General features: G+C 43.5%; 1 protein-coding gene across 1 annotated transcript in view; it reads left to right on the forward strand.

The window, feature by feature from the left end:
- Positions 1 to 19,642, forward strand: part of SLC18A2 (solute carrier family 18 member A2) — a 31,738-nt gene extending 12,096 nt beyond the window's left edge. Inside the window, exons 4-15 of the mRNA XM_009934627.2 lie at positions 231 to 314; positions 3,260 to 3,352; positions 3,679 to 3,768; positions 3,877 to 3,920; positions 3,995 to 4,055; positions 9,342 to 9,437; positions 12,714 to 12,792; positions 13,039 to 13,090; positions 13,542 to 13,605; positions 14,687 to 14,806; positions 15,375 to 15,508; positions 18,062 to 19,642. Of these exons, the coding sequence (XP_009932929.1) occupies positions 231 to 314; positions 3,260 to 3,352; positions 3,679 to 3,768; positions 3,877 to 3,920; positions 3,995 to 4,055; positions 9,342 to 9,437; positions 12,714 to 12,792; positions 13,039 to 13,090; positions 13,542 to 13,605; positions 14,687 to 14,806; positions 15,375 to 15,508; positions 18,062 to 18,172 (1,028 nt within the window). The 3' untranslated portion in view covers positions 18,173 to 19,642. The remainder of the gene's footprint in view (positions 1 to 230; positions 315 to 3,259; positions 3,353 to 3,678; positions 3,769 to 3,876; positions 3,921 to 3,994; positions 4,056 to 9,341; positions 9,438 to 12,713; positions 12,793 to 13,038; positions 13,091 to 13,541; positions 13,606 to 14,686; positions 14,807 to 15,374; positions 15,509 to 18,061) is intronic.
- Positions 19,643 to 20,416: the final 774 nt, after the last annotated feature.

Genomic DNA, 20,416 nt, shown 5'->3' on the forward strand with positions numbered 1-20,416 from the left:
CTCTTGCATTCAGTGTTACCAGGAGGCTTAGACACCTGACAGCAATTCAACACTGACACATCTAAATGCAATAAGAGAAAATAATACAGTTAGCATTGAAAATGGCACAAGCCACTGTAAACACTTGACTAAATTGCATGAAGTTTTCTTGATACTTTTGAGACATATAACTTTTTAACCTATTTAGAGTTAACGTAATTTTAAAAATCTACCTCTGTTTTTTTCTGTAGTGTTTGCCTTCTCTGGAAGCTACGCGTTACTGTTTATTGCCAGGTCCCTTCAAGGAGTGGGGTCCTCTTGTTCTTCAGTGGCAGGTGAGAGAACAGATGATAGAGTAAAATGCAGATCACTGATTCTGTCATTTTCAGTCATTTTCTGAATTGTATTTTGTCTGCCGTTTCAATTATTAATACAAAAATATCAAATAAATCATTTTCACAGTTTTTCTGTCCCTTTCATATAAAGTAGCTCAAAAGTAAATGTTTTTTCAGACTTCTTTGGTATTTGGGTTGTGGTAAGGTAGAGCGCTAAATGAGCTGCACTCTCCCTGGGATTTCTGCATCTATGTCTTCAACATTTTAAATTCATTTTTAGCCATTTTAAAGGTCATCGGGAACTTATGTTGGTACTTATTATAGTGGGGACAGAAGCTCTGTCTGCTACTGAAATTGCTGCTGTAAAATGTTGTTTTCAAGGACTTACTGTGCTGTCTGCCAGTTTGAACCCAGTTTACCTGTACCAGGTTTCCAATATAAGGTTATAACTCTTAAATGAGTAGGTGAAGTGGAGTATGGGGTCTCAGCCCAAATTATCCAGCCATTTCTGAGACAGACACTGGAGAATGTATGTTTGGTTCGTGTTAGAACATTTCAGTCTTTTCTTTGAAAAATTTCCTGTAATGGCAGAAATATAAATTTGGCTTGGGGAGGGAAGTGAGTCCAGTGTCAGGAATGTGTCTTTAGGCTTCCTCAGGAAAATTCTCCCTCCCAAGCTGGAGTGACCTGTAAGCAGGGTTCACAGAAGCTCCACAGAAACTGAACAAGAATTTGGCAGCTGGAGTCCTCCCAGGTTCCTTTTGCAGGCGTTTTGCTCCAGCCCGCAGCTGGGGAGATGCAACACCCCAGACTGAGCATTCAAACTGGGAGCAAGAAGCACCTTATGCTTAAGATGGGTTTGAAGCTGTGTGACAAGCACTAGTTCAGCAGAGAGATTTAAGCCTGGATGAGTAGGGGGAAGAGTGGGGATGTGGCTAAGGGAGCAGGCAGCGGCTGGGATGAGGAGCCAGGGATGGGGAAGGCAATGACAAGCAGGAGAGGTAGAGACAAGAAAATCCATATTTTCTCCTTATACCAGTTACGGTTACAAGTCAAGCTTTCCAAAGGGAGGATGTGCCAGAATCAAAATTACTGTTCAGCTTTAACTCAGTCCCTGTGCAAGTGTCTACCTTGAGATACGGCTCTTATACGAGTGTGTGCCTTTTTGTTCACAGACAACTGACAAAATAGAGTAGAAAGGGCCAAGAAACCATCTAGTCCACCCCCTTCCTGAAGGCACGACCAGCTTTGTATCTGTCATTCCTCATGCACACTTGACAGGCATGTTCTCAGAAGCCTCCAGAAATGCCCTCAGCATCTAGCTTTATGCTTAAGTGCCTTTACTGTCAGGAAGTTTCTTCTGATATCTTATCTATAGCCTCCTTAGTATAATGTAAACCCATTTCTGCTCCCATACTGGAGAGAACATGAAGAACAGCTTCTTTTCTTTATCTGTGCGACTCTTTTTGATATTGCAAGACTATTATGACATCTCACAGTGGTTTTCTCCTTTCTGGTTTTAAATTGGAAGTCCTGCAGTTGTCTGTCACAGATTTTTTTCTAAGCCTCTGCTCACCCTCATTGCCTTTCCCTGCATGGTGTCCCATCCACCCCACCTTTCCTCCTGTGCTGCACCAGAACCAGAGCCAACACTCAGAAGCTCTGACTCCTTACAAGGGCCAATGGCAGTGAGGGTCACTTCACGTATCTCGCAGGTAGAGGAAGTTTTCTGTAGTATTGCTGCCAGTCAGTTGTTTACCCCCCTTGGATTTGTGCACGTAATCATTCCTACCTAAGTGGACAACTTCGTGATACCTTCTTCGTATTGCCTCCTGTTCTTTTCCAGAATGTTTCCTCAAATGTCACAAATTCATTGTGAATTCTGATATTGTTCTCTAACTTGCTCTTCAACTGTTCATGCAAACAATTTGATGTCATCCACAATTTTCAATAAGCACGTTAATCCACACAGGACATCGCTCTTTTGATGCGCATGATGGATGGTATTCACTTAATGATCAATCATGCAATATTTTGTTTTCTTTTTCCATGTAGCTGTGGACCTTATTTACTGAACCCTACTTAAACCTTATTTTGAAAACAGAATTATTAATTTCTATGAGGATGCTTCTGCAGCATTTATGTCTATGCTGTCCGAATCCTTCACAAAACCACAAATTAACTAGGCTTCATGCTTCCTTTTGTGAAATGAAGGCTCATGATTAAATGCAGAAGTGAGGCATGGGAAGATAAAGGTCAAAAGAATCCTTTAATTTGGGACATTGAACTTGAAATACTCATTTTCAAAGAAATCAGCCCTTCATAATACTTCATGCCCAGAGCACAGCTAGCACCAACCACAGGTACAGCTGTGAGTGGTCACCAGACCTTTGTGTCAAGTGCCCAGAGTATTAATAACATGTAGTGAATATTGTCAAAAGCTTTGTGTCACCTAGTTGAAAAGCATCGTCTAAAAGCTCTATGAAAAAGACAGGGACAAAGACGCTAGCAAATGAGGGCATCATTAAATGACCTGAGTAATACTGTACAACAGAACATGGTCTTGGAGACCATTTACATTGCCAAACCTTTTGCTTCAAAGTGACTTCTATGGATAGGGAAGATATGTATTTATATTTACATCTATATATACACACACACACAGACACAGATACCTGCTGTCATCTATGTGATGCCATGAAAAGCCGGATTATTTAGGAGCCTCTTCATCTTAGAGCTTTCCTGTCTTCTCAAAACAGCAAGGATCTCCTTTAGTTTAATTACAATCCCTATGGTAAGTGGAAATTTTACATTTACGGGTATCAAATGTATAATGTTTACTAGAGGTGGCAACTGATGACCGTAAACTGTAGTACACAGATGCCTAACTTTGTGTTGTGCTTCTTTGTTTTTTTCTGCTTTTCCTTTTTTTTATTTTACTGCAGGGATGGGTATGCTCGCCAGCGTATATACAGATGATGAAGAGAGAGGCAACGCAATGGGAATTGCACTAGGAGGCCTTGCTATGGGAGTGTTAGGTCAGTGAGATGGAGGCTCTGCCAGCAAAAGAAGCCACCCCCAGCCTTCCCAGAACACGAACTTGTGATCTATGAAAGCAGCAGAAGAGTCTCATCGAAAGTGATGTTACTGTGCCATCTCCAGATTAGATTCCTGGTGCATGTTTAGAATAGTTTTTGCCACAGCAGCATATTTCTTACACGGATATATACACCAGGCAATAATCTTTGAGATGTTTGGGTTTTGTTTACATGGAAGACTATTTTGGGGAGTGAAGAACATGGTTATTGTCCTGATCACTAAGAGATGTGGCTTCACAGCTGTGTCCTCTCTTTCTCCCTGGCAGTGGGCCCACCCTTTGGGAGCATCATGTATGAGTTTGTGGGGAAGAGTTCTCCTTTCCTGGTGCTGGCAGCCCTAGCTCTGTTTGATGGAGGTCAGTAAATACGAAGGGTCGATAGCGCCGTGTAGCACATCGCTTTTGTACTACTGCCATCTAACCCCCTTCTCGAAGAAATGTTACAGTATTGATTTCTTTTCGCAGCTGTTCAATTATTTGTTCTGCAGCCATCCAGAGTGCAAGCAGAAGTAAGTATTAAGGTAAAACACTCTAGGCAATGGACGACACTTTGCCTTTCCTAATCCAAGCTTTTGTTTCATAGAGTCAGAAGGGGACACCGTTGCTGACACTTTTGAAGGACCCATATATCATTATTGCAGCAGGTACCAGATCCTTTTTTTTCTTCTTTAAGCCACCTGCTGGTGTTATACCTGGCATCCTCGAATGCCTCAGGTTGAGCTGGTTTAACAATACTGCCATTTGCTGGTTTCCCTTATGTAAAGCTCAAAGAAAAAAAAATAAGCTGTTGGTAATACAGGGTGAATATACAAGTAGAAACATAATAGGCAGAAGGTTTGAAATGCAAGTGTCTTTCCAGCTGAGCGGACACTAGTGACTTGCAGTTGCTTGGTGAGGCGATGAATTGCTGCACTGCACTGGGATGTGGCCAGGAAACTTTCCATGGGACCAGCAAATAGTGCCAAGGCTTTCAGAGGGAGGGATTGCCAGCACGCTGCCAGCAGGCAGAGGGAATAACGCTGAGCTTTGTTTCTGTTTGAGGGAGTGAGTTTGTTCTCTGGAGCATGGATTGTATTTCGGAAAAGGTCTAGGTTGAATGGTGAATGGCGTTTGGTATTACATGTATCGTTCTTCTAAGAAGTCTGCCTGTCCCAAGGGAAATTTGCCTTTTAGTGATGCGTTTTGTTGAGTGTTTATTCTGATCTGAAGTCTGTAATTAAGCCTGGCCCTTTTAAGGTTCATAAAATACCTGAAAACAAATAATGATTTTTACAGTTTGGTTCTTTAATCCTAGCACGCTTGTCCAACAAAGCAATTCTTCCAGGCATTTTTGGATTCTCTGTTTCTTGATGGTCTTAGGGAATTACCGTTATCCTAACTCCTTGTCTAGACTCTTGGTCAAGCTGTGACTAAAGTTATACAAACACTTTTACTTGAGAAATTCTTGGAGCATTAAAAGACCTTTCCATAGAATAAAAGTATTTGAGGGAAAAGAGCAGCAAAGATGGTACCTGTCATAAGAGCTCCGATCTGTCCTTCATCTGATTCGGTACCTTGTCTCTTACAGTCGTTAAAGGAGGTGCTGTGAGATGAAGTTCATCTAACGTTGTTCTCCAGATATCTGCTTTATATGAAATCCCTGCCAAAGTCTAATCTGTGACAGAATTTGGTTTACACCACAAAATATGACAAGGGTTCTGATTTTAAGGGGTACTTTGCTTGACTAAGACTTAGCAACTCCTGCCAAGCTTAGTCTTAGCCAAGGAAGAAAAAAGGTACCAAGGACCATGGATCCCACAATTTTGACCATGTCCCATGTCTGCTAAGAGGACGATGGACTTTTTGTTCCAATTTTCTAGCACATTTGCACGGCATTCAATTTCTGCAGCTATTCTCTTCTCTGAAGCTGTTTCAGCTGATGTTTCGGGGCTCTGTAAAGCAGGGCTGTGCTGTCTCAGAGTCTCAGAGCGGTGAAGGAGGCCGAGGGATGGGTAGCCTGGAATCGGGGCTGTGTGTGTTGGAGAGACCTTACCTTTACTGCCCTGGCTATTTTTGCCTCGTGCTTCCCTGCACATGCTTGCAGGCACTGCCAGTGCCTCCTGCTTTCCCTTCCCATCTTCGATCCAGTGCAGCTGGACACAGCAGGATGCAGGGAAAGGAAGGACGTATGGAGAGGTAGAAGCATGGAGACCCTCTCTGTTCCGATCCCTCCTGCTCTCGATAAGTGCTCTGGGTGACCTGTCCTGCTCACGCCAGGCACCAGCGCCCAGGAGGTGACAAAATCCCTCCCGTGGGTTACTGGGGGGCTCGGTACAGCACCCAGGCTCTCCACTTCCCGGGACAGAGACTGCCCAGCGTATGGACACCACGGATGATGCTGATGTTCTCTAACGTCAGCCTCTTCTCCTCCTGCTTTATATCCTTTGCAGACCAAATCTGGTTTTGTCAGAGCTGAACGTCAAATACCAACTTTGAATTCAGCCTTTTATCTGGCCTACGAGTGCACATCTGTCCAAATGCAGCCTTCTTGATGCACCAGGAAGACGCTGCTTAAATGTTAATTGCTTCCATTCTGAAGTTGTCGCTTTTTTACAGTGAAAAAGGTCTGAAAGTTTCATTTGCTCTCCCTTACTCCAAGAAGTTCAGTATTTTCCTTGCTTTATTTTCCGAGATGGGAACTTCTGATCCTGATGCTAACAGGGAAGGGTGGGTAAGTGCTTGGTTGGGATGGCAGAGGTAGATCTGTACTCTGGCACCTTGGGGCTGTCAGTCAAGGCACCACACCACATTTCTCCATATCTAAGCCAGGATAATAGGTCTTCTGCTTCACAAGGGTGCTGTGAATGGAGATGTCCCACACTGTGTACGATGTTCAGATACCATGATTAGAGAGGAGAAGGTTAAAAGTCCCATTGGGTTCGCACTGCTCAGGGTGATTAGAGGATTTGAATGGCTTTTAAGGCAGTTAACTACCTCATTAAAAAATTGACTGCATCTCTAGTGGGCTGACTTCTTAACCACAAGTAAAAACTAGGGACATTTTAGGCGTGCTGCAAATGGACTAACAGTTTAAGTGTTTTTTGCACTCTCGATTTAGGTACACTAATTTCATGGTATAAATTCAGATTCAATCTCCTGAGCGTGCGTCATACACTTGAGTCATAATTGTTTGTGTTCTTAAAGTACAAGCACTTTCTGACCAATTCACCTCATCTATAGCACAAAATTGCTCTTTAACACAAGCTGTCTTGAACTCAAGCATGGAGTTCCTCTCTCTTCTTTCTGAAAGCGTTAACTTTTTCCTTTGATAACCCATGTTGCCTGTGAGTTAATAACAGTGACTATCACAGTAGAGGGGAGGCTGGTGCTCTCATTCACTCACTGTATACTGTGGTCCCTATGGCCAGTCCTACTGCCTGGTCACCTTCGGTGCCAGCAATAGCTGTCGCAGGATGCGCTGCGGCCATGCCTGTTGAGCATCCACTCACCACTTCAGGTGGGGAGGTCACAAAGACGTGGACATCAGAGGGACGGGACTAGACGATATGGCAAGCTGACGTGAAAACCTCTGGAGGAGAAAGGAAATGTGAGCAAATACGGGCTCTTCCTCCTATGTGGATTATGTCGGAGGCGATGCTTCAAAGTCAGTGCCATCAGTTCTCACTGACTCAGGCAAAAGAAACGTTACTGATGTGTTTTGTCACCGCTCTGCACTGGTAGGAGCTCAGTGAATGAAGTCAGTGTCACTCTCGCAGCCAGACTTCACTGACAGGGATAAAAGAAACCTTGGGTGCTGCTGGCTGACAAAGTTGCATTGACAGGCAAATTAGTTTAAATTATCAGATCCTAAACCCAGAGTCAAGACAGATGTCATCATGAGCACATGGGTTCTTGAGAAGGTGTGAGACAGCTTTTCACTGGGTACCTGCTTTTTCACAGAAAAATACCAGTGATGTCATGTCCGCCAAAAGCTGAGCGGGTTCTCAGCTGCAGAGATGAGACCTAGATGAAAGGCTGCAATTTCATACCTTCTAGCCAACATAAGATGTTTAATCTAATTTTATTGATCCTTTAAGGATTTATGCCTTTGAGATATGGCCCTCCATATCCATATGACTTCAAGAGGTCAGCTGCATGCAAAACAGAGAAAAAAAATTATTTTATCTTCTTTTGGGGAAGCTTTGCTAAAGTAGCACAGTCTTTATTGGAGTTTGCCCTGAGTTTGGAGAGCACCAGCTCAGGCTCTTGCTTTTCTTTTGGGGCACATCCTCAAGATCTGAAGTACCTTTGTCACCATGTGCCTGACTACTTTGGTAAGCTCCGGTGATGCTTCCTGACCTAATGAGAAACAGATGCAACACACGCGTGTGTGCACCTCTGTTTCTCATTTCTTTGTGAAGTTTAAGAGCAGAATAAGACCTTTGCTATTTAAGCCATCTCCCTTAGAGCAGCTTTCTTGATGCCGGAAAAACATTTCAGGCCTTGCACTTTGTGTGGCCTGAAATGTTTTTCCGGCATCAAGAAAGCTGCTCGAGCATGGCCAATTTTTGGCTCAGAAGAGGGCAGCCCTGAAGTGATTGACTGAGGCTCCTTGAAGCCAGAGCAGTAGCAGGAGCTTGCAGCAGACTGGAAAGGTTCACTTTGGATCTAACCTTTCGTCTGTAGGATAAAGCCGTGCTGAACTGTTGCTCCTTGCCGCGGGAAGGGAGTGAGCCGGCTAGACTGCAAGTTCATTTTAGGAATTGTAGGTACACAGTCTAATACATTCTGACAGGTTTGAGCAAAGAATGACATCAGTGCTCATTTTGTTTTGAGCTGTATGATGAAGAACTTGTTCCAGGAGAAATAATATTTCCCTGACCTCAGAAATTTTTTTTTTTTTTTTAAAGTGAAATTTGGATGGTGAATCACTGTAAGAGCCTAGAATATTTTCCTAAACTTCAGAGATTATAAATATTAGGAAGAAAAGGGGGAACACAAGTTTGGGGTCGTCACTTCTACTGACTTCCAAACTCCCTTGAAAGTCATTTTGCAAGGGATTAGCAGAGGGGACATGTCCCATTGCCCTGCACGGGGCTTTGACTGCCTCAGGTTCTTTACAGTAAGTGGGAAAGGCGTCTTGAATCCAAAGAAATACCACGGAGTTACAAATCCCTGCACTAAAGCTCAAGTGCATTACTGAGGATGGACGCACTTGACACAAGCCCACTGGAGCCTGGATCTGCAGGCGGTGGCATAGGGCAGAGCTGAGCCGGCGGGCAAGACTGAAACAGCACTTCCACCGCTTGTTATCCTTTGCGTCCGGCTGACTAAAGGTCCAGAAATTCAAAAGAAATTTGGAAGCATTTGAAATTCATAGGGCTGGGCAAGCTCAGCCAGACCCACGCTTCGCTGCGTGGACTTACTGGCTGCTAGCTACAGCATCTCGACACAAGATTTCCTTTTGTAGAGGACAGACATCTCTGGTTGTCTCCTGGTACTTTTAGGATCGAGACCTCCACATCTCATCGCAGTCATTCTCAGGTGACGGAGGCACAAGGTCAGAGCCTTCGCCTCTCACGCAGCAGGGCTCTGCGTTGGCCCCAGGAGACTCGATAAAGACAGAAAGGCTGTAGTTTTAGCTAATCATTTGTACAACAGTCAGACCTCATGAACTTTCTAAATGTCATCAGGCTCACTGCAGACTTTCACGTTATGAGAACAGCTTAACCTTTATTGTAGAATTTCTAGGAGAACAGAAATACATAGAAAGTTAGTCTTCAGTGATTCTGCATTCTGTTCTATTTATTTAACAGTAATCAACATCTGATGCATGACAAATAGGACTGTAACAACACAACTTTTTTTGTAAAAGCATCCGCTCTTTGCATGGCTTTTTGCGCATACTCAAAATAATTACTACTTTTTTTTCCTCCTCTTCTTTCTCTAAGGATCAATCTGCTTTGCAAACATGGCGATTGCTATGCTTGAACCAGCGTTACCCATCTGGATGATGGAGACCATGTGTTCACAAAAATGGCAACTTGGTAAAGAACATTATATTATTTGCACCACTATATTTCGTCTAACGACTGTCTCAGATTCGGTTCTGTTAATGATGATCTCCTTATATGCTTCAGGGTATTAATTTCTTTTTTGTTCTATCTTTAAATTGTCATTTGCAAACATTGGTCTGTAAGAACCAACAGGTAGTGGGTTGACATTATTGTAATATAGGCTCCAATAAGGGGCCACACTCGCTTCGCAAGGCGAAATAGATGCAGGCAGCATGCACAGTGGCTCTGCACTTGTCCCGGCTCCTGTGGGAGCCCCAGCAGCGCATCTGGCACCGAGCATTGGCAGGGGCAGCTGCAAGATGCCCGGTGAGCCGCAGAGCCAGCCCAGCGGGGCAAAACAACAAGTTTGGGGTTTTTCCCAGGGTAAATCCACCCTCAGTCTCTAGTTTCAATTGCCAGGAGCAGGCAGCCACAGAAACCTGCAGCGGGTGCACTGTATTTGGTGTAGAGCATGCCCACGCCAAGATGTCGTCCTTCCAGGGCTGCTCCTGGCAACATGTGGAAAAAGGACGGAATTTTCTTAAAATGTAGCCACCAAGGGTGTGAGGAGCACCTTCCCTTGAGCTTGAGAGTAAAACTGGGGCAGTTACTTTCTATTTGAGATGAACAGGAGGGGAGAGACTACTTCCAGTGAGTGTCAAACTGTGTGCAGGAGGTTGATGTGAACTGTCTTGGGGTGGGAGGAGTGCCTGGCCGTCGTGTGCCGCAACGCGGAGTGCTGATCCTCTCCATCGATCAGACTCATGCTGACAGCTTGCAGGAAAGAGTCACTGTTACAAACCCAACACATATCTATTTGATAAAGTTAATCAAGCATTCTGTGCTGTGACATTTCATGAGGGTAGTTTTTAGTATCAATATACGGCATTTGAAAGAAAAATTCTTCATGAAAATGATGTTCAGCTAGTATCTGACCAATATCCCTGCTCTGTGTTCATGTAGGTGTCCCTACGCCCTAGAGAAAGCACAAACCTTGGTTCTAATTGATGCAAACTCAGATCTAGGGTGGCCTTAGGTAGCAATACTTAATGTGCTGCTGTACCGTTGAACATGGTAATGACTGCTGGCCTGTAATATAGCAAAATTAACGTCAGATATTTTAAACCTCAGGAAGAAAATGGAAGATTCCTTATCTACCTCACTCCCTCAAGTTTCATATAATTTGTGCAACGGAGATGAGATTTACAAATCTCTTGGTTGAATAGAGGTTCCTAGAAAGAAAATATCCATTTTAAATTAAGACTAATTCTACCCCTTAATGATATAAGTAATTGACTCCAATGCACTTCGTCTGATTTGACAGCATTAATTAAAGATTTTAAGCCTCTTAAATTATATCTTGAACTGCAGGGTTTTAAGCAAATGATTATCTTATGCAATGTGGAGATCCAGCTGTTTGAAGCATGATCTGAAGAAAGTATAAAGAACCTTGATTTGATCAATTAATGTTACTGTGCATAAAGCTTATTTAGAAAATTATGGTTCTGCTCCAGCTTACCACAGGTTAGACACCAATGGGCAAGTGTTATTTAACAAGCCTTTGCAGTGCTTTTTTTTACAGCCATCAAGGTCTGCTGTATGTGACTATCTGGCATAAGAAGATAGCTCCAAGCAGTACAAAAGTAGTTGCGGTTACACAGGTGAAAATGTTTCCCCAGTATCACCACTGTGCCTCACGAGGATTTCGATCACAGGATATTGCTGAGCTAAAAATTACCTCTCATTTTTTTTCTCATGAATATCAGAGAGATAGGGAGGAAGGCGGATAGGCAGGAAATGAGAAAAATCTCCGTTGCCTTGGCGAAAGATGAGGAGCACACACACTTCAAGGAAGCGCTCCGATTGTGCACCATAATGTCGCAGCTGCTGGCTAAATCTGAATTACCTGATATAATGGTGACCAAATGGAAGGCTTGTCGTGGCATGCACCGATTTGGCAGACTTCCCCAGTTTTGTCAGGTTTCCCAGTTTTATTTTTCTTAAGAAGACGCAAAACTCAACAGGAACAACAGAAAAATACAGTATGTTATTTCTTCCAAGACACATGAACTGTTCAACAGCATTGCACAAGGATCCAGCGTGAAGCCCAGCCACCCCGTTCCTCTGCCTTTTGGATGTTTTTCATGCAATGTCTTCTCCTCAGGAGCAGTCCCTGCTCTCACACATGCCTGCATCGTCCTCCCTGCCGCTTTCCAGGCAGCAACAGCCAAGGCAATGGCACACCACACTATTTATTAGCTTTTCTTTTGCAAGGCAGAGGCTTCCTTTGAGGTTTCCCCTCCGCCTGGATCCTGCCCTGAGACTTACGTGTAGGGAGAGGATGAACCCAACCCTCAAGCAGAGACTAAAATTGGCTTTTAAACCAGAGATATTTCTGGCCACCCCACAGCCGGCATCCACTCCAGCTACAGCCGCTGCTGTGGAAACCTCAAGACTAGAAAAAATTGCTGATCCCAACAGCATGTTTTTCTGAGTGGACGCGGGGAGGTGGGAGGGTCTGGGTACCCTCCCATCAGGGTCAGAAGTTTACTCGGGTGCCCTCATCTGCAAGTCATTACAGATAATTAGCTTTTTTAATATAAACCAATAATTGATTTTGTTTTAAATTAATTTGTACTGTAAATATATTGGCTAAATAATTTCAAACCCATGATTTTAAGGTTTCTTCACCTTTACATTATTGATATATACTTGGCTTCAGTTGCTGCTTGACCAAGGACCATATCATGGCATTACAAAGCCGCCTTAACAGGAGGCCTCAGGGCACTGACAGGCTCGGAGGGGGACTGTGGCTGGCAAAGCCCCTGCAGCAGTCCCGCTGTCTGCTCCTCTGGGGAGAGACTCACCCGCCCCTGCCTGTCCTGGGCTTGCTCCATGTGCCGAGCATATGCTCCATCAGCCATGCAACCGCAAAAGAGCTGCTCTCCTCGACCTATCCCAAAGCTTACTGTAGTTAGATATAAACTCTTTGCTCTTTGTTGTTCTGTCCCCTCTCCCATACCAGTCCTTGTCGCTGATACAGAAAAAACTCTTTTCAAAGGCGTCGCATCGCTCCCGCATTTCGTAGATGATGTCCTTAGATTTCATGAGAGGGCTGCAACGAACCGGATATTTGATTCTTCGGGCTATGCACAAAGACTCTATTAGATGCGTTCAGATCAAAATTGCAGTGTCTGGAATTTATTAGTTTCTTCTAACACTTCACTAAAATCCTTGCTGATAAAACATCTCATTCATATTTTTCAGGCATTGCTTTTCTTCCAGCTAGTATCTCTTATCTCATTGGGACTAATCTTTTTGGGATACTTGCAAGCAAAATGGGAAGGTATGCTTAATTTAAAAATACTAATGATCTTCCAGTCTGTTCATGTACCATTTCCAGTGTTTCCCAGGGCAGCTTATTGATGGTGGAAATTATTAAAGTTTGTTATATGGTAGCAGAATCACTTTTTTGAACATGTTGCTACTTTGGTTGTGCAACTCCACATTTCAGACGTGACTTTGAAACATTCAAGATCAGCTCTAACATCTCAGTATCACCGAGGTCTGAGTGATATTTCTCCTTTGCCAGGTGGCTTTGTGCTCTGCTCGGGATGCTAATCGTGGGAATAAGTATTTTATGCGTAAGTAGAAGATCATGTATCTTTCAAACCATCTAAATATTGTGTGTTTGTCTTCAAATACGTGCTTTCCCCATGAGATTTGCTGAAGTTTCTGCTTTATCATATGTTATTAAAAAATGCGTAGTTAATAGGTTCCATATCAGAGTTTTGAGTGCTTTCAAATTTCATCGCTTGAACTATTTTAAGGAAGAATGCCTCCAAAAGGAGGAGGATGATCCTTTTTTTTTGAGCTGTCACTCAACAGTTTATTCTTGGTCATAATAGTAAGTGTGTCAGTGGTTTAATGGCACAGTTGTCTGAAATCATAGCCCAGAATAAGGATCAAACTCTAACTCTCACATCTGTACAAAGCGTACCATAACTACTTGAAGAATTTATCTTAGAAGAAGAAAACTAACCTCATTAGCATCTGCAGCGTGACATAATTAACTGCCTGAAATTTCCTTTATAGGTACCATTTGCTAAAAACATCTATGGGCTCATAGCACCAAATTTTGGAGTTGGATTTGCCATTGGTAAGACAAATTACAATGACTTGTTACAGCCTGTTGTTTATGTAAAAATGATTTTAGCTGAAGTTACATGGACAATTAGCTTTGCTGCCATTCTGATCTGACAGTAGTGAAGCCTGAGCTGTGGCCCGAACAGGTAGGTAGAGCAAGAAGGATTAAAGGATAGTGTTCAGGCAGCTTGAACCAGGCTGCTGTTAGACAACCTGCCTCCTGAAGTCTGTCCATCGACCTAAACAGATCTTTCAAACTCTCAGTGAACATGTACATTGTTTTCAGAAATAAAGCCACGCACTGCCCAAAACCCACAGTCTTCCCTGTTGGGGAAAAGAATTTATGTGGACATTTTCATAGAAAAAAGAAAAAAACAGGCTTAAATTTTTGTTTGTCACGTAGGAATTGCCAAGCCCACGCGTGTGTACTCTTCTTCGAGTAACGTGTGTGACCTTTGCTTACGCTGGACCATGCAGTCAGGCTGGGGTGGGGCCACAGCTTGGTTTTTAGTGCAGAAGTTCTGGGGCATCATCACGCACAAGGGATGCGTAGTGAGGAAAGACGTTACAGGCACAACAACCCATCCCCGGCACCTCAGCAGTTCTGTCAGCTGCCTTGTGCTCCTTCTCGCTAGCAATGAAAGTGGGGCTCAAAAGACACATCAAAACCACCGTAACAATTTTGATTGACGGGAAGCTAATGCAGTCTTGTAGGCCTGAAGTAAGTGCAAGTTCATACGAAATAACTTCCCCCTAAATGAAAGCTACTCGGCTGCTAATGTGGGATGGGAGCCTTTGCACGGGACATTGCTGGGAAGTGGTTGATACACTGAGCTCGCACGGCTCTTGGCCTCTGGCAAGCGTCACGTGTACTCGTCTATACACGTCCATACATGACTTCAACACAGTAAAGCCCAAAAAAAGCACAGATAATATAGTCTATTTTTACAGAAATCTTTTGCTTATTTAAGAATAAGCATTCTTTTAGCTGCTTTTGCATCCCCTTTTAGCACATAGCTGGCCAAATCATTAAAAAAAAAAAAAAAAAAAAAGGCAGAGTTTTCCTGAAATATGTTTCCTTCCCTCCCTCCCAGGAATGGTGGACTCCTCCATGATGCCAATTATGGGCTACCTCGTAGATCTGCGCCATGTGTCAGTCTATGGCAGCGTGTACGCAATAGCTGATGTTGCCTTTTGCATGGGCTTCGCCATAGGTAAGTCCGGCCTTTTCCTGCCTGTGATGCTGCTGACGGTAAAGAAAAGAGCATACGCTGCGATGCCAGGTGGAACCCCAGTGGCACTCACAGGCTTGATGAGCTGGGGTAGCTGTTTTCTACAAGAAAAATACGCAGGGAATTGTGTTTGGCATCCGTTCCCCTCTCTGCCGCAATGCCGTGCTCAGCTTCGTCAGCTGTAAGAGGCTTGAAGGCGGCAGGCACTGAACACAAATTGGATATTCCTAGGAAAGAGGCCTTGGAACATTTAAAACTAACACCACAGCTGTGTTCCTGATAGCCTGTGGGGTGAATAACTCCCTGCTGACACCCTGCCCCTGCATGATATAGATGCCCCGGGCGCCCCCAGGAGCATCTCTAATTTCTTCAGTGAATGTGGAGTATGGAGCCAGAGAGGGTTTATGGTATAATTACAAACATGTCTTTACATTCCTCAAATAAATTTTGTAAAGTGGGAGTTTTGTATACAAAATTACTGTGGTTTAAAGTGCCTGCTGCAAATTTTGTGTCTGAGCAAGCTTCAGAAAAGGGTTTTTATTCACACAAGGTCCCTCTGCGGGTGGTGCCATTGCGAAGGCCATTGGATTTCCATGGCTCATGACAATTATAGGGATTGTGGATATCCTCTTCGCTCCCCTCTGCTTTTTCCTCCGAAGTCCACCTGCCAAAGAGGAGAAAATGGTAAGCATAACACTTTGGGGTTTTTTTTCTTTTGGGCTTTGGGTGATTTTTTTCAATGAAACAAGTGATAATTTATTCCTGCATCTTTGCCTCTGACTTCCCCAAAACGGGACCAGCACAGTTTATTTCACCCTCATGCATCATCTTTGGAATGAACTCCCCTTCTTTTTTACATCCAAGATGTATAAAGAAAAGCTTTTTCTTCATTACATGTTAGAAAGTTGTGAATCTAATTATCACAAAACCGGGCCCAGCAGACACTCTTCTGCAACAGCGTATGCTGCCGTGGAGTCAGTAGCAAAGGCATTTTTGTTTTCCTCGAAGTGCTAAAACTGCATCAACCAATTTTGGTTTATTTCTTTGTGTGCCTCAACCTGTTTTTTCCATGGTCCTTTGTGTATATTTTACACTGTATTTTTTCCTCCTCCTTATCCCTCCATACAGATCATCTGCTCTAACAAATTAATGGCTTCTGCTGTTCTATCTGTACTACAGGTTTTATCCTGACTCTTTCTTTTTTAATACAACTTTGCCTACGACTTAATTTTCTAGAGAAGCCAGTGTTCCCCAGCCCATGCATGGTGTGTAACAACGATGCTTGGCCAAATGAACATCTTGCCCCGTCCCCTGCGACCTGCAGTGGATATCTGTGGACAAGTCTGAGCAGGCAAACATGTTCCCATACATCCCTAAAATTAGGGGCTGAGAGTCAAGCCAAAAGCGACACTGCGATGAACGGCCCTTAACAGACTTTTTCCTCCACTAATGTTCACAGTTGCTCTCTGAATCCATGTAAAACTCTACTTTCACAAGGCCTGGAGGGAAGGGTTCCCCCGTTTATTCCACAAGCTCTGGCCCAGGACCCGTGAGCGTGCCTGCTCCTCCTGTTTCACTCCTTCGCTCCTACTGCTCGCTGCTGAGCCTGTCGTCCTCCAAAGAAAGATTCCTGCTTTGCTTTTGGTAGTCCTTGTCCTTCCTTTCCCCTCCGATCTATACCGTTCTCCTCTCTCTCGGCCTCTCCCATTTCTGTAGCTCAATTTGCTCTTTCCAGTAATGTCCTTTATCCAAGACTTGCTTGTTCCTATAGATTTATACTGGAGCAGGTTCCAAAGCCATTTTACTGCTGGAGGGGATCCACTGCTTTGCTCACCAGGTTTCCTCTGCTGGGCGAGAAGACGGGAAGCTCCTGCAGGAATTACAAGGCAGTACAGTCAGTAGGCAGAACAATCCTTGTTGTGATTCCAGGGCTGGGAAAACCCTGGAAAGCAAGTACCAACCTTTGTGCAACCTCTGTCACCAGCTGTAGGTTTAGTCCACCTAGACCCTCATCCTTGCTCGTGCTGAATGAGGTTGGCTTGGGCCCAAAATGTAGTTGCTGGTTGTTTATTTTGGGGAAAAGAAAATGTACTTTTGCACGGCCATGGAGTGCCACCTCGCTGCAAGGCAGGAACAGAACCTGCTGGGAACGCTGCTCACGCTTTGCGCCGCCATGAGGAGAGCAGGTGGAAAAATGAATCTGGCTGAAAGAGTGGCGTACGTGAGGCCAGAGACCTTTCGTTTCGCACATATTTGGACTGCAGAATCCCAAAGATTCCAGTTAATCCCTTGGCATGACCTTTGCAGACTGCACAGTTTTTTGGTATTTTTTTTTACATTGACTAAGGCTGAGGAACAGAAATAATAAAAAAAAAAAAGCTGCTATTATTTGCTAGAGATACAAAGTTCATCGTGTGCTTCCCTGGTCACTGACAGGGTTTCACAGGTAACGTGGTCACCACCGAAGGGACGGGACCTCTTCCCACAGCTCCCAGTGTTTGCCCCGCTCACGCACCTTTAAAGGCAGAGCGGCTCCTGTTCCCCCGGGAGCTCTTGTCGGCGAACTGATGTGCCATTTCTTCTGGGTTTGAAAAGCGTCAAAAGGAGGGTCCCTACTTCCTGCTCTTGGTATAATTAATTAAAAGCCAAACTTAATCACGTTCAGCATGAAATACGCTACACAACTGCTCTGAGTACAGGCTCTGATTGTCCTAGGAAAAATGAACGCGGAAGGATGTAATTTGTGGCTGGCCCCTGACGACGATAACCACCTTGCGCTTGCCGTGGGTGTCCAGTCACGGTATCTGGGCCGCCGCTCTCAGCAGAGCCTGGTTACGCTGTGCCGGGGCTCCCCGGGAAGGGGTGGGAGAAGCAAAGCTCCTACAGGAGACTCCGCGTGAGGCAGTGGACACCTCTCGCTCATTCATCCAGCTTTTAATAGATGCAGATTAAACACAGGAGGGGTAAATTACTGTAACTGGAGAGCGGGTGGATGTATTTCAATTTAATACACTGGCTGCAACACTGGTTCCAGTAAACAGAAATTTGCTGGTGATGTCCTTAGGGCCTCACACAGACCTAAGGACTGGATTTACTCTGATTGATCGAAATCAGTTTGGGTTCTGCTTTCAGGGAGGAGCGGTGAGTCCTGGAACGGTGGGTGCTGCCGGATGGCTGCGTGGTGGGGGCAGCCACAGCCCCCAGCAAGGCTAACGTCCACGCTCCCTTCTCTTTCAGGCAATACTCATGGATCACAACTGTCCCGTGAAAACAAAGATGTACACCCAGAACAACATCCAGTCCTACCCCATAGGTGACGGAGAGGAAGAATATGAAAGTGATGAGTAATAGGAAAAGCCATATAACATAATGCGGTGTACAAAATGCAGTGCTTCACGTGACACATCTCGTCCAGAAATAGGTTTTAGTTGTACTGTACATTTAATAGTGGAAATGGTCAAAAAAACCAAAGGTGTATTATTCATTGCCCATGGTTGTAAAGCAGATTGCTAACTGCCTTATAAAGGGGGGGGGAAAGCTTTTACAGAGGATTTGTATAGTGTGAATCTTTATTTTGTGTATTTAATTTTATTGAATATTACACTATATTTTTTATTAAATGTGTAGTATAAATCTGTATAAACATGTGAATGTTAACTGTATTTTTTAAAGTTGAGTCATTGACATATGATATTTCATATTTTGTTTGGAGTCAGGAGTTACTGTCAAGAGCTCGGGCCTGTCTTATCTAATTGGAAGGAAAAAGAAAAAAAGCAAAGCTCAGAGAAAACCTATCCACTTTATATCCTTTTCATCTGTGTCCTTGTAAGTACACTGTGAGGAGCTGAAGGCTGGACTCAGAGTGCGGACATCGATACCACTTTTTTGATCAGCTTTAAGTCATGCATTAGTAAAACAAAAGGCACAACTTCTTTGCCAATTTAAAAAACGAGCTCTCCCTGAACCACTCAGGGAATCCTGGGGAAAACAGTATTTTAAACGGATGAGTGTATTGCTATTAGTCAGTACTACTTAACAAAGTTTTAATTAGCTAACCAGTTGTGCAACGTGCGGCCCCCACCAACCACACAGCACCAGGTAAACAAGCAGGCGTGAATGCGCACTGCTCCTTTCCCTTAGAGGGAGCATGAACAGCGTGGAGATACATCTTGTATTTCTACCCATTGAATCTTTTATTTTCAACATATCTCAACTTTTATTTTAGATGCATCTTAAGTGACTGGCTAAGAAAAGCTGCAGTACCACCATATTTAGTCTTAGCATGTACTGAAAGTGAGCTGATAACTTAAGCAGTTCAAACAAAAAACTATTTTACATGCATTTGCATACACACCTAGAAAGTCAATATATAAGTATTTTTAAAAATGAGTTGAAGTACCAACTTGGCTAGAAATAATGAAAAAAAATGACCAGTTTGTTGCCAATATCTCAACATTTGGGGACACAGTGTAATACAGGTAAAGCACTGTATCAGGCAGTCCTCATCTGCACTGAGAAAAATCAGGACTCTGAAAAGAAGCATTTTAAAACAACCCCAATGTCCTTATCAACTGTGGTGTATCTTTGCATTTGTAAAATTAAAATCTTTATGTGCCTTCTTTCATGTAATTGCAGATGTTTTATGTACTACAGCCTAGATACTATGTTTACATATAGTTTTGTAAAGTGTATATAACTATGGTCAGAAAATACAAAAAATATAGTGATCAGACTTCGAGTATTGCTTTGTCAAGAATTATGCATTCAGACCGCATTAAAATAATTATCTGAAAGACAGTCATGATCTATTGTAATAAAGTAGAAATAATAAAAAAAGCAAGACTCCCCCTCATGGCGTGCCTTATGCATTGTGTTTTACTGTGTATACTGGGGCGGGGGGAAAGCCGACAAATACTTCAGGTTGTGGGAAAGCACTGCTCACTTCTAGCCCATCTGTAACTCAGGACAAACATTTTCACTCCAAGTCATAAATACAGGCAACTTGTTTAAGTAACAGGTATAGCTTCCAAACTCAGTCTGTCATGGCTGCGGGGCTGAGATTTCACTTTGGGGAAACAGGTTAAGCCAACACGTGCAGAACCAGGGGATGCCCCTGTACGTTCTTTTACATAAGGGTGAATATTCTGAGAAAAGATCTTAAGAGGCTTAACTGGGGGGAAAGGCCAAGCAATAAGTCCTATGGCTGGTTTGAAAAATCCACTTAAAAGATAGTTGTAGCAGTGTATTTTCAGTTGCATTCTGTGGAATATAGAACAGATGGAAAACCTTCCTTCAACACTGAGAGGTGTCTGGAGACAGGCAACACAGCATAAACCAAGATTCTGTCCTATAGGGAGTACTTCACTGCCACTAAACAAGTAACAAATGTACAGATCAATGATTATTTACATTAGGTTCAGATTTTAATATTGTAATCATTTGGATACTTGGAACTTTGCCCCATGAGCAGTTATTTTACTTGGTTAATCAGCTGGCAAATGAACAAAGTATTGCTTAAATTTGCAAGTACAGAAGTGATGCAAACATAGCAACCTCTTTGTATACATTAAAAGAAAAAAGCCTAGAATGGCT

Source organism: Opisthocomus hoazin, chromosome 6 (assembly GCF_030867145.1).
Source record: "Opisthocomus hoazin isolate bOpiHoa1 chromosome 6, bOpiHoa1.hap1, whole genome shotgun sequence".
In the NCBI taxonomy this organism is placed as follows: domain Eukaryota; kingdom Metazoa; phylum Chordata; class Aves; order Opisthocomiformes; family Opisthocomidae; genus Opisthocomus; species Opisthocomus hoazin.